Source organism: Octodon degus, unplaced genomic scaffold (assembly GCF_000260255.1).
Source record: "Octodon degus isolate 3935 unplaced genomic scaffold, OctDeg1.0 scaffold00055, whole genome shotgun sequence".
NCBI lineage: Eukaryota > Metazoa > Chordata > Mammalia > Rodentia > Octodontidae > Octodon > Octodon degus.
This window is the reverse complement of record NW_004524631.1, coordinates 4489290-4503673: the sequence shown is the minus strand read 5'-3', so window position 1 is coordinate 4503673 and position 14384 is coordinate 4489290. Positions and strand designations below refer to the sequence as shown.

Below are 14384 nucleotides of genomic sequence, written 5' to 3'. Positions count from 1 at the left end.
TTTTTTTGTATTTTAGGGAAGGGTCTACAGGGCATTCAGGGTCTCACTACTAGATTGGACTCATAGTGATCCAACTGTTTACAGCCTCCCAAAAGCTGGGATTACAAGTGCATGACACCCAGTCACAATCATCTCAGGGAGCCCCAAGGGTGGGGCTGGCACACCAGGCCTGGGGATGGAACCATGGCCCCTGAACCTGCTTGCAGGGGCTTTAATCCATGAACTATTTGGCTGGCTCTTGGGATTTATATTCTAAATAACTGTCAATCACCTTGAAAGAGCCCAAATGAGTCACTAACCCAACCCCCAATGGAAAGAGACCCTGTCCTGTATTCATGCCCAGTTGCTACGTGACTTGGCTTCTGCATTTGGTCCTGAATTTAACCAGTTTTACCTGAGCAATGGTGCTTGTAATCTCATTGGTTGACCATAGCTTTGTCCCACCTCATGTCCACCTAAGTGAGTTCCCGTGTTCTCCATCACCTTAGACCTGCCTCACCACATAGTTTTATTCTATGAAAGTCCCTGGAAGAAACAGCTTCTCAGGGACCAGCCACTCAGGGGCCCCCTCCTGTCCCTCTCTCAGACAGGAGCTTTCTTTCCCCCAGTAAATACACTCTGCTCATAACCTCTGTTTGTTCCTAAAATTCATTCTTTGGTTTTAGAGAACATGAACTTGTCTCAGGTATCTTTCAGGTTGGGAGTTTCATTTTTTCCCCTATCCACCAAGATCATTTTTCCCCTGTATCAATAACGCTTGCCTAGCATACCTGAAGCCAGGTATTCTATCAAAGAATTAGGGGGAAAAGTAAATCATATGTGACCTGGAATGGATGTCTTCTGTGGCTTGCAACTTTTGTTAGGATGAATAGTCTTTACCTCTGCAACACAAAACATTTGTCTGTTTCAATAATTACAAGTGTATTATTAGGAATCTCTGGATAATAGAATGTGAAATGAGGCAGAGATGTAGGAATTTGGCTTTGACTTTGCATTTGTTAGAAATGTTTTGTCTCAGTCTTGGAACAAACTTGAAAAATAGGAAATGTTAAACTAGACTTGAAGTCATTCTTAAGCAAGAGCAGTACTTAACTTCATCTCTTTGGAATTGCATAAATGAAATGTTCTTGGGAGACAGAGAGGGATGAAAGAGATGAACTGATGACATTAGAAATTCCTATGCAGTGCTATTTCTTAAGACTTTGATCAATTTAAAATATAGAAAACAAAAGTAGGATTTGGTAATTTGTGTAGGAGCACGTGTGCGTGCATGCACTGTGTGTGTGTGTGTGTGTGTGTGTGTGTGTGTGTGTGAACAGTGAGCCTGTTTTCATGGTTCTTGCTGTTGTTTGCCCTCCATGTATGTCCACATACTTAGTGGCTTTAGCACAGGTGGCACAAACTTCCTCAGTGCCTCTGGCTCTGTTTTTCACCTTGTTATTCGTTACACATTTATTTACAAAACTCCCCATCCTGTCCTCCTAGGAAATGGACCCTTCACTGCACATATAAACATCTCCTGCCTCAAGCTGAGGAAAAGAGAGATTAGGATTATGAGCTCTCGCCAGTTTTTTTTTTTTTTTCTCGCCAGTTTTTAAAGGCTGCCTATCTTTGACATGAAGTATAACAAAGGAAGTGGTTAAAAAAACTGTACACTACTTTATATTATTATTAAAGTTTAAGGGATGGAGAAAGCAAAATTCTCTTCAAAAAGAGAATTGGGACAAAAATATAAAGTTCACTTTATTTTTAAATAGCCTAAGTGAATATAACATAAAAAATATAAAGCATAGTTTTATCCTCAAAGAAGAGAGGTGTTGTGTTTTTTTGCTTAGGGAAAGAGTTAGAGAAAAGCTTTTTCTTTAAAGTCAAATGTTAGCCACATATCTAGACCTATCACACAGAGGCAAAAATGATAACACTTAGGAGCAACCTAACCCAGTAGTCTTGTGTTTTCACTGTGAAACCTAGTGGACAGCTCTGTACCAGCTCTTGCTTTTCCTTTTTAATCAAGATGCTCCACTTTTCTTTCTACAAAAACTTACGGGGCCTGGAACCAGAGCTCAATGGTCCAATGTGTGCTGACTATGTGCAAGGCCCTTGGTCCAATCCCCAACACAACAGAAAACAAAACAACAGCAACAAAATCTAGAACATTCATTGGTTCTCTTGCCTAATTATTGCTATTATAAATAGTTGTTGATAGATAACCCAAACTGGAAAAACTTATACAGGAACAATACACTTGGCATTGTTTTGTAAATATATCCAGAATGATTTCAAACTTAGCCTTACATGTTTATAACACCTACAACTTGAAGAACTTGAGTATCTACATTGAGTTTAGGCCGAATTTATCTAAGCTTATGTCAGCTTAAGGAATAAAGTAAGGATGTTAAGAATTCACACTTATGAGCTGAATTTTCGATCATTTAAAACTTAAAGGTAGATTGAAAATTTGCCTTCTTTCTAAACTGTACATTTCTTCACACACAATTTGTTTCTCATCCTTGTTACTGTCACTCAGAGTTGGAGCAACTGAGCTCCAAGTCATGATTCATTGGTCACTAGATGGGGTAAAAGCATTTCTGTCCTCTGTTAGTAGGGGGAAAGTTCTAGAAGGTTGTCCTTTCCTCCCACTTGGTACGGGTGGGAGTATTAAACCCCAAATAGAACAGCGCTTTTTTCCCTCATATTTTGTTTTTCTTTAAACAAACTTTATCTGTGGCCTTGTGGAAGACAGTCAGTTCCAGGAAACACACAACTCACAATGTCATTCCCCTTACATTGCACATAGTATAAAAACAGTTTAAGTAAATATTTGAATTACAACAATTTGAAAATTTTAACTTTGGAGTAGCCTTTCCTAGTACGTATTGATTATTTCTTTGCAGAGTTGCTGTTTCAGTGGATTCAGTGTGTCACACCTGTACCGTTTAAGGGAAGCTGGTTCAGTATGCCATCCACATAGTGGCCGGGAATGATTGCAGAAACTCTTCTTCCACAAAATGGGACTCAAGTTAGGAGGTCAGGCTCCTGTAGCACATCAAAGAAGAGCTGTTCTCTAAAGAGCAGTATAGCAACACCTAGTGCTAAACATAGATATAGCAGAGGGATAGTCGGTCACAGTAGGCTTATTAAAGGTTCAGCTAATGTGGCAATTGGATAGCTCTTCCTCTTGGTATCTTAACTATGGAATTATTCTGTGAAATGACAGGCTTACATTGGCTGATCTCTACTGTGCTTTCTGACTCCGACTGTCTGTGATTCTTCAATCGAGTTGTTAGTGTGTGCTTTTCATTGTGATTGCCCCACTTTTTTTTTTTTTTTTTTTAGTGAACTTGTACCTTAGAAGAAGTGCCCTTGGTTGAGCCAGCTTTTATCTTTTATGTCAATTAGCTTTGTGTGGATTGCAAGGAAGAAATGGAAATGGAAAGGCTTTTGTACTGGGCCAGTGTGGAATGGAAGTTGCACGAATGTCCTTTTCTCCTATCACGCCTCTCACTCTAAAAAAAGAAGAGAAAGAAAAAAAGGCAGGATTTCTGGGTTGTTGAAAGGGGAAAAAGTGTGAGCTTTTGAGTACAAAAACGATACCCTTGATTCACTGCCATTATAATGAGACACCCAATTCCTTATTCCGTTAGAATGCAGTGAGTTTGTCAATTTTTCTATTTTGGCAAGATCAATATATGTGTATGGAAATACAATAAAAGCATGAGTTTGTGTAGCCAAGTTCCTCTAAATAAATTTTTTAATCTCTTTGTTATTTCCTTTTTCTATAGATTAAGAGAAAAATACTTCTCATCTGTGGAAAGCACTCAGATGAGGCTGATAACCCCTTCCAATGTGTACAGTTGCATGACACCTCCGGCCAAGGGAAAAACCCACGAAGTTAGATCAGCCTGAGGAAAACTGATTGAAAAGTCGGCATTACCAGTGACTGAAAATGTTGAATGTCAGATTATTCTGCCAGAGACGGAAGCTCTTGCTGGACTCCCAGGAGGTTAGGTTGTGACCTTATGTCTTCCTCTATTTAACAGAGTCATGTGGCAGTGTGTCATGTTCCAGTACAGTGGGCCAAGATAACCCCAGACTTGGGTCACTTTAGGGCACCTCTCTCCTGTCTCTCCATATGATGTACATATATTCCAGTGTGTGTGAGCTAACCAAGGAGAACTCCCTTGCGCTTTGGTGTGGATTTTCAGGGAGAACAGGGCTGGAAAGGGACCAGTGACGTTCAGGGGAGGCCTGAGGAACCAGCTTGCCCGGCAAAGTCTGTGCACTAGGAGTAAGTAGTAGTCTTGATTCATGTTTTCACTCACTTAGTAACTCACTCATTCACTAATATTCCCAAAGCATGTACTACAGGCAGACACTGCTTTTGTCAATGGGATTGCAGCAATGAATAAAACAAAACAAAGTCCATACCTTTTGGTAACTTCATTCCATTTGGGAAAACACAGAGTAAACAAATTAAGAACCCTGTGTAGGGGGCCGGGGAGATAGCTCAGTAGAATAAGCACTTGGCTTGCAAGTGCAGGGTCCTGAGTTCAATCCCCGGTACTTCAAAAGAAGGAGAAGGAGAAGGAGAAGGAGAAGGAGAAGGAGAAGGAGAAGGAGAAGGAGAACTCTGTGAGTAAAACCATAAGGCCATGAGGAAGAGTCAAGCTAGACAGAGGAACGAAGAGAACCTGATAAGCCTGATAAGGGGAGGTCTGTGGGTGAGGCCAGAGAAGGAAGCCTGGGAGGAACGAACCACCCGGTGTTAATTGCTTTCCAGATTATGATAATTAGGTAAAAAACTGAAGGTCCTGTTATATTTAATACGGAATAAGGATGTTATCTACTGATCAATCAGAACTGGATTCTAGTGGCCCATTCTACAAATCTTGCCCAGCACCTGGGGATGTCTTTGGGCAGTCTGCCCCATGAGATATGTTGAATTTCTGTCCCTCAATCCACTATGCCATGAACTTCCAATATACCAATGACGCCAGTTCTTTCCAGCTTCTTGGCCCTTTTCTAGAAGCTGGGAAAGAAGAGGGCTTCCATTTCATTTCATCCATAGACCATCTGGGTGTCTGCTGTGTTTGTTAACAAGTGTTAATTAGTTTATGGCGCAGGCGACAGGAGCTAGGCTGCGATCACCCATTTGTTCCAGGCTGTTAATTATTTAACTGGTAGCTGCTGGCACCCACTTCCCATCTTCATGTTCCATTGGGGTAAAAAATGAGGCCTCCTTAGTGGAAAGCTGGGTGAAATCTCTCAAGCAAGAACTCAACTGACTGGCTAAGCAAGGTAACACACATTGAGACTCCCTGAACTCTAGAAAACTGAGGCAGGAGGACCACAAGTTCAAGCCCAGCCTGGGCAACTTAGCAATTTAGGGAAATCCTGTCTCATACTTTAAAAAAAGATTAATTCTTAAGGTCTGGGATGTAGCAAGGTGCTAAAGTCCTGGGGTTAATCCCAAATACCACATACCCATACACAAACACAGAAAGAGAGAGAAAGAGAGAGAGAGAGAGAGAGAGAGAGAGAGAGAGAGATTTAAATGACCACATCACAGTGCTTACAATATGTCCTATACTCATCCCTGATAGAGGCAGACATTTGATGACAGGATCTCAGCCCTCAGAGAGACCATATCTAATATATAAAGGCTTTTTATGAGCAGGCCATCTGGCCATATAGGCATTTGGCTCCTTTGGGATTTCATGGAAACTTAGAGACTAAAGACATCTTAGCAATTACGCTGTGAAGCCTCCACCCTCTGTTGACAAGACACCAGGCAAGCAGTGGCCTTAACTGTCTTGGTTGCCGAGGCTTTCCTCCTGCCCCAGGCTTTTCACCATATTCCAGAGCCTCCAGTCTAGCTCCACACTCTGGATAAGAGCCCACACATGAGACACAGAAAGACAGCAGCTCCACACGACAATGTTCTAGAAGGTCTAGGGTTTTTGTTGGCTTATTTTGTTTCTAAGAAGCAAAACTTTGGTATGAGCATTGTCCTTTGGTCTAATTTTTAAAAAGATGGATAAATAGCAAGGAGTTTTTTTTTTTTTTTTTTTTTTTTTAATAACTGAGAGTAAATCAGCAGTGCTGGTAATGTCTCTTTTCCTATTTTGTACTTTAAGTGAGGACGGATCTGAAAGTTTCAGGATGCTGCAAGGTAACATTTTCACATACATTTAAAAAAAGATAGAATACACCTACAAATTGATCCAGTAGAGAAAAACATAAATTATAATGTATAGAGTCAAGAATTCCTAAGTCTGGGGACAGTGAGATAGCTCAGTGGACTAAGCGCCTGCTTTGGCAAGTGCGGGGATGAGGGTTTGGTCGCTGTTCCAGCCCCACCCCCTGGGGTGAACTGAGCCATTCGAATGAGTTTGGGCATGGTGATGCACACCAGTAATCCCTGAGCTGGGGAGGCTGAAAACAGAAGGATCCCAGGAGTCCAAGCTACGTAGTGAGACCCTGTATCAAATTCATAAAATGAAAAAACAAAAGGAAAGAATTCCTAAGTCCAAAACCAGGATTTGACACTATTAATTGTGCTATCTTCATTTTTAACTTTTAAGCACCTCAGTTTTAGCATCTTTAAGGTAAGAATGAAGATGACAGCTGTTGAGGGTTTTAGCAACATCTTCCCCGTCCCACCTCCCTTGCTTTTGCCTTTTACCTGGGAAGAGAGAAAGAATTAGAGAAAAAACACTTCCTATTTAAGAGCATTACCAGTTTCTCCCTAATAAAAATTTCGAGAACAAGCATAATGTGAGAGCATTTCCAGATACTTAGACCTTCTTATGGCTCATTCTGGGTCTCCCCCCTTTTCCTTCTATTTATTTCTCTTTTGTCCTCCTACAAAAATGCCTGCAAAGTGTCCATGGAGGACCCCCAGCTTCCACTGCTCCTCTGTCCTGGAGCCAGCTCTGCAGATCCAGGCTGGGGTGCTGTGAGCCACGCAGGAAGCTGTTTTTGGCTCGGGGACTGTTTTCCTCTCCGCTCTGAGTCCTCTCCTGTTGCCCTTCTCCACTCTCCCTCTTTCCTCCACCTCTCTTCCCCAGACACCCCTACTGTTTCTCTCTTCCTGTTGCCTAGTTTCTTCCCCTCCCCTTAGTGGCCAAAGAACCAATCAATCTGTCGCAGTCACTGCTCTGTCTGTGGTTCCTCTCTCTCCAGGATGAAGCCAGACGGGAGTGGCCTTTCTGAATGATCCCCACAGTAGCCTGTAGGAGGCTGCCTGGGGTAGACAAGTCTGCCAGCGAGAGCATTTCCTTGCAGCTGCAAGGCCTGGGACAGCAAGCCGCAGGAGCTGTGCAAGTTTGCTGGTGACACAATTAAGTTGTTCAGCTCTGTGAAAACATGGGAAAGTTCTGATAAATTCCAGATGCCTCCAAAATACACTTGAGAGGCAGACATTCAAAAGACAGATACAATCTGAATTAGGTAAGTAGAAGTTGATACACAAATCTCTATTTTGGTCCAAACATTTTACAGATTGGATGGCTTTAAATTTGACAATTCCCACTTAGGGATGATAAAATTTGAACTTTGCTCTCCTTAAGCTCCAAGCCATTATGAGAAGAGAGTTCACTCAGAGTTGAGGTAGAGTAGCTAGTAAAAAGCAGAAGGGAAGTGTGAGTTATGAATAAGCACTTGAAGGTTTTTAATGCAGTTAATAAACTGAACTATTTGGAAAGGCCCCGGAATATACACACAGAACGTACACACCGTGTACATATGCAGTACGTATATTCCATCATGTCTGTGTGTGGTATGCTTTCCCACGTAGCTGAGTACACCCATCTCATCATTCCCATTCTAGGAAGACTGGTTGCTTTCGCGTGCTGAAGCAGGGCAGAAGAGCTTTTGTGTATGCCACAAGATACATGCTCGGCAGTATCATCAAGGGTTATTGGGCCAGCATAGCCCTGTTCCTGAGTAAGACTTAGATCCTCAGTTTTATGCTGTTATAAATCTAAATCTTTCTTTTGTTCTCCCCCTTCTCCTCCTCCTCATCCTCCTCCTCTTATTTTTAATTATTCTAGGAATTTAATCCCAACACTTCACACATGTAAGCAAGTCTTCTATCATTAAGGCCCTCTTCTCTCAATTCTTAATTTGATTTTTTTTTTTCTTTTTTTGCAGAACTGGGGATTAAACTCAGGCCCTTACACTTCCCAGGCAAGCACTTATTCTACTGAGCTATCTCCCCAGCTTTCTTTAACTTGAAATATCTAAAACAAAACAAAACATTTTTTTAAAAAAAGCAGAAAGAAACATACAGAACATTAACATCACCTACTTTCCCCAGTAGGACATCTTCTTATATAATTATAATGCCATTTAGCTCCAAATATGTAACACTGACACACTAATATTATCTAACATCAATTCTATACTTAGAATTAGCAGTTGTCCCAGTAATTATTTGATTATCTTCAAGACTTGGATGATTTTAAAAGCCCAGTCTTGATTTGCACAATGCCTATCATCTGAATTTGTCTAGTTATTTCCTTTTTGTTAGCTTCATCCTGAATATCTTGGTGAAAGCTCTTACACAGGTGATGTGTACTTGCTTTATGTCATACCAAGAGGCCATGATATCCTTGTGTCCTGTGTTGAATGCTGTAAAGTTTGATCATTTGGTTATGGTGGTAACTAACTGTTTTGCCCAGTGGGCCTAGCATGCATTAATGCATCTTGCCTGCACTGGTTATTCTACTGGCATTGACTGAGTGTTAAGTTTTCTTTTTTTTATTTTTTTATTTTTTTTTTATTTTTCAACAAATAATACACTGCATATATTCTTCTTAGTGGTTAATTGCTGTACAAGATGCAGACTTGTGATCCTATTACAAACACCATTAGAACAAATCATTCTATTCATTAACAGAGTGTAACTATATATCTATCCCAACCACTTTGAATACACAGATACAAAATGGACATTCATCTGTATACCCCATTTTTTCTAAGTTCCGTTATTGAATATTATAGGTGTGTAAACTCAGCAAAATATTCTAAAAGAGTCCAGTAGCCCATAATAGCATTGGGTCTTCTGTTTAACTGGCAATGTCAGAAATTATTGACCTGAGTCCCCCACAGCTCAACTTAACAGCATGGCTTTATTTCTTATATTTCGTCTTCATACTTTTCTACTGGATGGTTAAGACCAAGGTAAAGCAGGACCTGTGCAACAAGAGTTGTAGCTTTTTGGTCTGAGAAGGTCAGTGAAATGCCCTCAGGATTTGTCCTGAGATCCTGTACCTCAGATTGTAGAACCTTTATCAGTGCAGCCAGTGTTAAGTTTTCTCATTCTTTTTTACTATATCAGATGGGATGTTCAGTATCAATCTAGGTCTCTGTGACCCTGAAGTTCTTGTTGTTTACACCATGTGCCTACCTTGCCAATAAGAAAACAAACAAAGCCAGTCAGAAGCAGTTAGGAATATATAAAATTTTATTTCATCTACTTCTGAGAGCTCCATTTTCTTTTACTCATTTTTTGATTAAAATAAACCTTTTCATGGAGTTGAAAACTTTTTAAGCCCCAGAGCTGTCACATCCTCAGAGCTGCTATTTTTAAGGGTCAGGTGTGAAGGAATGTATGTTAAAGAGGTAGAAGGGTGTCCACATCAGTTTCCCACCCTCAGTCTCCCTGACATTCTCCCACTGCCTTGGGCGTACAGGTCACTCCCTGTCTTCATTAGCTGATTGATCACAACTGGAAGAAGGTACTGGAAACCAAATGTCAGGTTGGATTTGTTCACTTATTTTTTTAATGGCAAAGTCAGATGAAAGAGTTTTGTGGATCTTTCACCATTCTTTCAGGGGACAAGATATTGGGGTTCCATGGGTTGGTCAGGCAGTGAGGTCTGCAAAGACTTTGACCCCATCACATACCTCCAAAGAAAACTTCGAGGCTCATGTTCCAGGAATCTGGTGCCAACAGAGGTGCAAAAGGGGCAGGGTTGCCCGGTTGATCTGGCTGCTGGTCCAGTACATGGTCTCTTCTTTCCCATAGCTGATCTCACTGGAAGTGCTCTTGCTGTGTGAAATTAGTGTGAATGGAATTTTCCTGTGAGAAAATAGAGCAATCCCTAGTTCCTCCTTTGTTTCCTTTTTTTTTTTTTTTTTTGGTTATATTAAGTGGCAACCCCTTTTCACTAATAAATTCAGGCTTACAACTACATTGACACACTGGAGTTACGAGCCCTTAAAAAGTGTCCCCAGATTGAAACAAGAAATTCACTTTGCCATCTTTGTACTGTTTAACATGAGTATTTCAACAGTCTTTATTTTCCAAACATGCAAACAGGAGAGAGTGATCTGACCCACGTTATGTTGACATACCATGTGACTACGACCTTGAGATAAGAAGTAAAGGAAAAAGTCAAAACAGCTCAAACTAAATACTAACACAAACAAGACTGTCTTTACTGCAGACCCCTTTGCTTGGCATTAAGGGAACAAACTGGTGATGGCGGACACAAGCAGATCAATAGTAGTGCAGCACCATGAGTCCTTAAAATATATATTGATGAGAAGCCTAACATATGAGCTGATTTGTTTAACCAATATTTATTGCCCTGTGTATCTAGTCTGTGCTAGATGGGTTTCTGTTGGAAGTGTCTTGTATATTTAGGGGATGCATAAGTAAGACTCAGCAAGTCTATGCCCTGGCAGGATACTGTGTTTCTAATGCTGTTCCACAAAACAATCAGACCTACAACCCACAGTGTGGAGAGGAGATGGGAAACAGAAGTTACGCCAAAAGCCTGAGCTAATTGCCTGGGTTCTGCATATCCAGGAAGAAAACTCTGTCCAAATCTGTATGAGCCTGTGCAATAATCAAAAATACAAAGTCAGAAAGAAAAAAGCAAACTGAGAAAGGAGCGTCTTCCCAGTGATCATGGAGGGTCCTTGGAGAGATTGTACCAAATTGAACAGGAAAGATCAAATCTAAAGCCTGTAAAATGATGGGAAGAAGAAACAGTACTGACTGTGTATTTGTCCCCTGCCAAAATAAAGGCCTCATGTCCTAATGTAAAAACAGGTGACTGCTGTGAACATCCCTGCTGGGCTGAACTCAGTTTAAGCATTTACATATAGATTGTTAACTTAATCTCTCCACCATCACCCTGTGAGATAGATGCTAATTTTATTTCTTTTTCTACATAAAAGAAAAAGACCCAGAAAACTTAAGTTACTTGTCATTTGTCAAGAACTCAAACCTGGGGCAAGGGAGATGGCTCAGTAGAATTCATATTGTAGATCACTAACTATCCATGCATAAGATTATCTTTCATCATTTTACTGAATAGAAAATTTATTCAGATAGCTGCAGAATGTATTCTGTGGCTTCATTTTCAAACATATCCAATGAGTCAAAGTCAAATACCACTTTCTTAAATGCATGAAAAGTTAAATGGTAACTTGCAGTTGCTTAACTGTTCACAAGTCGAGCATCTCAAAAAAGAATGAAGACTCAAGACTAGATGGAGATCCATATTTTGTTCAATATAAGGACTTCATGAAGTTGATTGTATTTTACAACTGCATACATCATATTTGTACTTCACTTGAAAATTGAATTAATAACAATATAACAAGAGTATAGTCAGTCTAGTGAAAGCAATGTGGATCTCCATAATGAAAGGTCTGTCTATGGGGGAGAGGGAGCCATATCAAAAATCTTCATCAAAAATTTAAGAATAAGGGGCTGGGGAGATGGCTCAGTGGAACAAGCGCTTCCCTGTTAAGTGCAAGGGCCTGAGTTCAATCCCCAGTTCTACCAAAAAAAAAAAAAATTAAGATAATTATAATGGAATTAAACTTTAAAAAGAGGTGAAAGGTTCATTTTTTGCCTGAAATCATTTAAATGAAATGAAAAGTGATCTGAGTGCTTATTTTTACTTTGTTTTGTGGGAAATTGTGCTGGGAATGTGGCTCTATTGTGCACAAAGGATGTTGGCTTTATGCTGGAACCACTAGACAGGTTGGGTCGAGAAACAATTAGCTCAGTCAGCAAGCCTTTGAATCTGATTAAGCCAGGAAGTGGTCACTCCCCTCCCCAGGACAGAGCAGAATGAAGGGAATCAAGGCATCAACTCCAAAACAAGGAATCATGAACCAGTAATAGAATTTATTGTGTCTGATTTATGTCAAGGACTATGTTATTACATTTTTGCCTTTGGTGAGACAAATAGAATCTGGTTTCCAAGTAGATCAACAGTCCACATGTGTCATGGCTACTGTCTCTAAGAAACTTCTGTTTATTGAGGGCTGTCATAGCCTTGTGTTTTGGTAACAAACATCTCTGAGACGAAGGACCCAAATCACAGAGAAAAATGAAGTTCCTATATCAAACTGCAGGCCAGATTCTCATTATTGTGGGGAGTCTCAGTGTATTTTCTGGAGTTATTGCTTTCTTCCCTGTCTTTTCTTACAAGCTTTGGTTTACAGGATGGAGTGTATGGATTGCATGTCCTATCTGGAATGGGGCTTTGGTAAGAATATATTTTATTAAATATATTAAGAGAATAAACAAAGATGGGAGGGAAAATGGGAAACAAAATGATGTTCTTTTAAAATATTCCAACAGTGTCAAGAAGACAAAATTCTGTACAATATCAGAATTTATCTTAGGACACAGATTTCTACTGATTGTATTTAAGTATAGAGTTTTACTTAATATTGTTCTGTCATGTACACATATAATGCAATGTTGTCCAAGAAATTCCTAGAAAGCTCTTCTATTTCGATCCTTGATATTCTCAAATTAGAAACTTTCTTTCCAAATTTGATAATTGAATTAAAAAAAGACATAAGCGATGAAACAATTTTAAAATGGAAAACAATAAAATCATTCAAACTTCTGCTTTCATAGGAAGCAATAAGAAGTAGCTACCTACCTGGGTTCCAAGCCTGCAAGGTCGGTGTCTTTATTCTCCCACCTTTATCTATGTGTGTGACTATTTTTTTAAACTGAAAATAATTCAGGAAAGGGAGGCACTTATTTCACTGACTTTGCAGGTTACCATGGAAGTGTACGTGTGCCGAGTACATGCTCAGTGCGTGTTCACAGGTGACCCCACAGGTGAACTATTGGGCCATACCTCAGTGCTTCTGGCCAGCAAAATGAGCCCGTCTAGCCTTGGGAATAAGTGGTTTTTGTGCTTGCACAACTTGGGAGAATTTACAGAGGAGCCCATCTCCCTAACAAATCCTTCTCTAGTTATTTCCCATGACATCTGACATTCACCACTGGTGACTGGAGGATTTAATTTTGCAGGGCTTTTTAATCTTCAGGAACTTCTTTTTTTTCAAAGGTTTATTTATTTATTTATTTATTGTGTGTGTGTGTGTGTGCGTGTGTGTGTGTGTGTGGCCAGCTCAGCCCACCAGGGGGCGGGGCTGGCTGGCATGTGGTGCTGGGGGATTGAACTGCAGTCCCTGTGCTTTGCTAAGCTTGTTCTAAGTAGGTGCTTTAGGCCACTGAGCCATCTCACCAGCCCAATCTTCAGGAACTTCTATTCAAATGTAGCCACACTTAGGTGGGGTGACATCTTAAATGTTTAAATAATTGAAAATTTGTGAACCTAAGAACAGAAAGACCTAAAGAAGTATCATTTTTAACCTATTTAATGAAATACATATGCATTGACAGCTCACTGTGGTCCTGGGCGCCTGTGGTGGTGCAGGGGGTTCTGGATCACAAGGATGCTGCCAAAGTGGGGTTTAAGGATAGAGTGCAGATGGGAAGTAGAATGTGAGAGGGACACTGGAACCTTCAGGTGGTAGCTGGCTTTCCTGTTTGCTTTTTCAATATACTAGTTTATATCTGTCACCCCATCTCAATTTTTCTCCTTTCCCCTGCACCTACCAAAAGCCACATATTCATTCAAAGAAATATTAAATTTCTACCAGAACACACTCATGACAATTACATTTATTCAAGAAGCTTCCAAATTTTTTGTTGGCAAGAAAACTATTTTCCATCATACTGGGAAAATACAGGAACACATCTACATAGTTCTCTCTAGATAAATGATATCCATATATTCATATATGTGTGTAATAAGTGCTCACAAACAATACTTAGTTGTCTATGTAGAATTTATTCTCGTATTTCCTATTCCATAAAATTGATTTAAAATTTCCATTCCTCAACCTGACCCAAATTTTAAACAAACCATGATTAGAATCCAACTGGCGAGTCTTTTCTGGTATCCCTGCTATCAGAACACATTTCATACAGATTGATGATTTGATTCATGTTATAGATCCAATGCCAGTCTGTACTATGCCAAACTTACATTTTACCAGAAGCCCCTGAGCAATGATTGTATCTCCAGCACACTGCTACTTAGTGG

At 40.1% G+C, this 14384-nt stretch overlaps 1 protein-coding gene across 1 annotated transcript in view; it reads left to right on the top strand.

Moving 5' to 3' along the window:
• The first annotated feature begins 12341 nt into the window (after positions 1-12341).
• Tmem212 (transmembrane protein 212) overlaps positions 12342-14384 on the top strand; it is a 10797-nt gene continuing 8754 nt past the window's right edge. Inside the window, exon 1 of the mRNA XM_004633551.2 lies at positions 12342-12518. Within this exon, the coding sequence (XP_004633608.1) occupies positions 12360-12518 (159 nt within the window). The 5' untranslated portion in view covers positions 12342-12359. The remainder of the gene's footprint in view (positions 12519-14384) is intronic.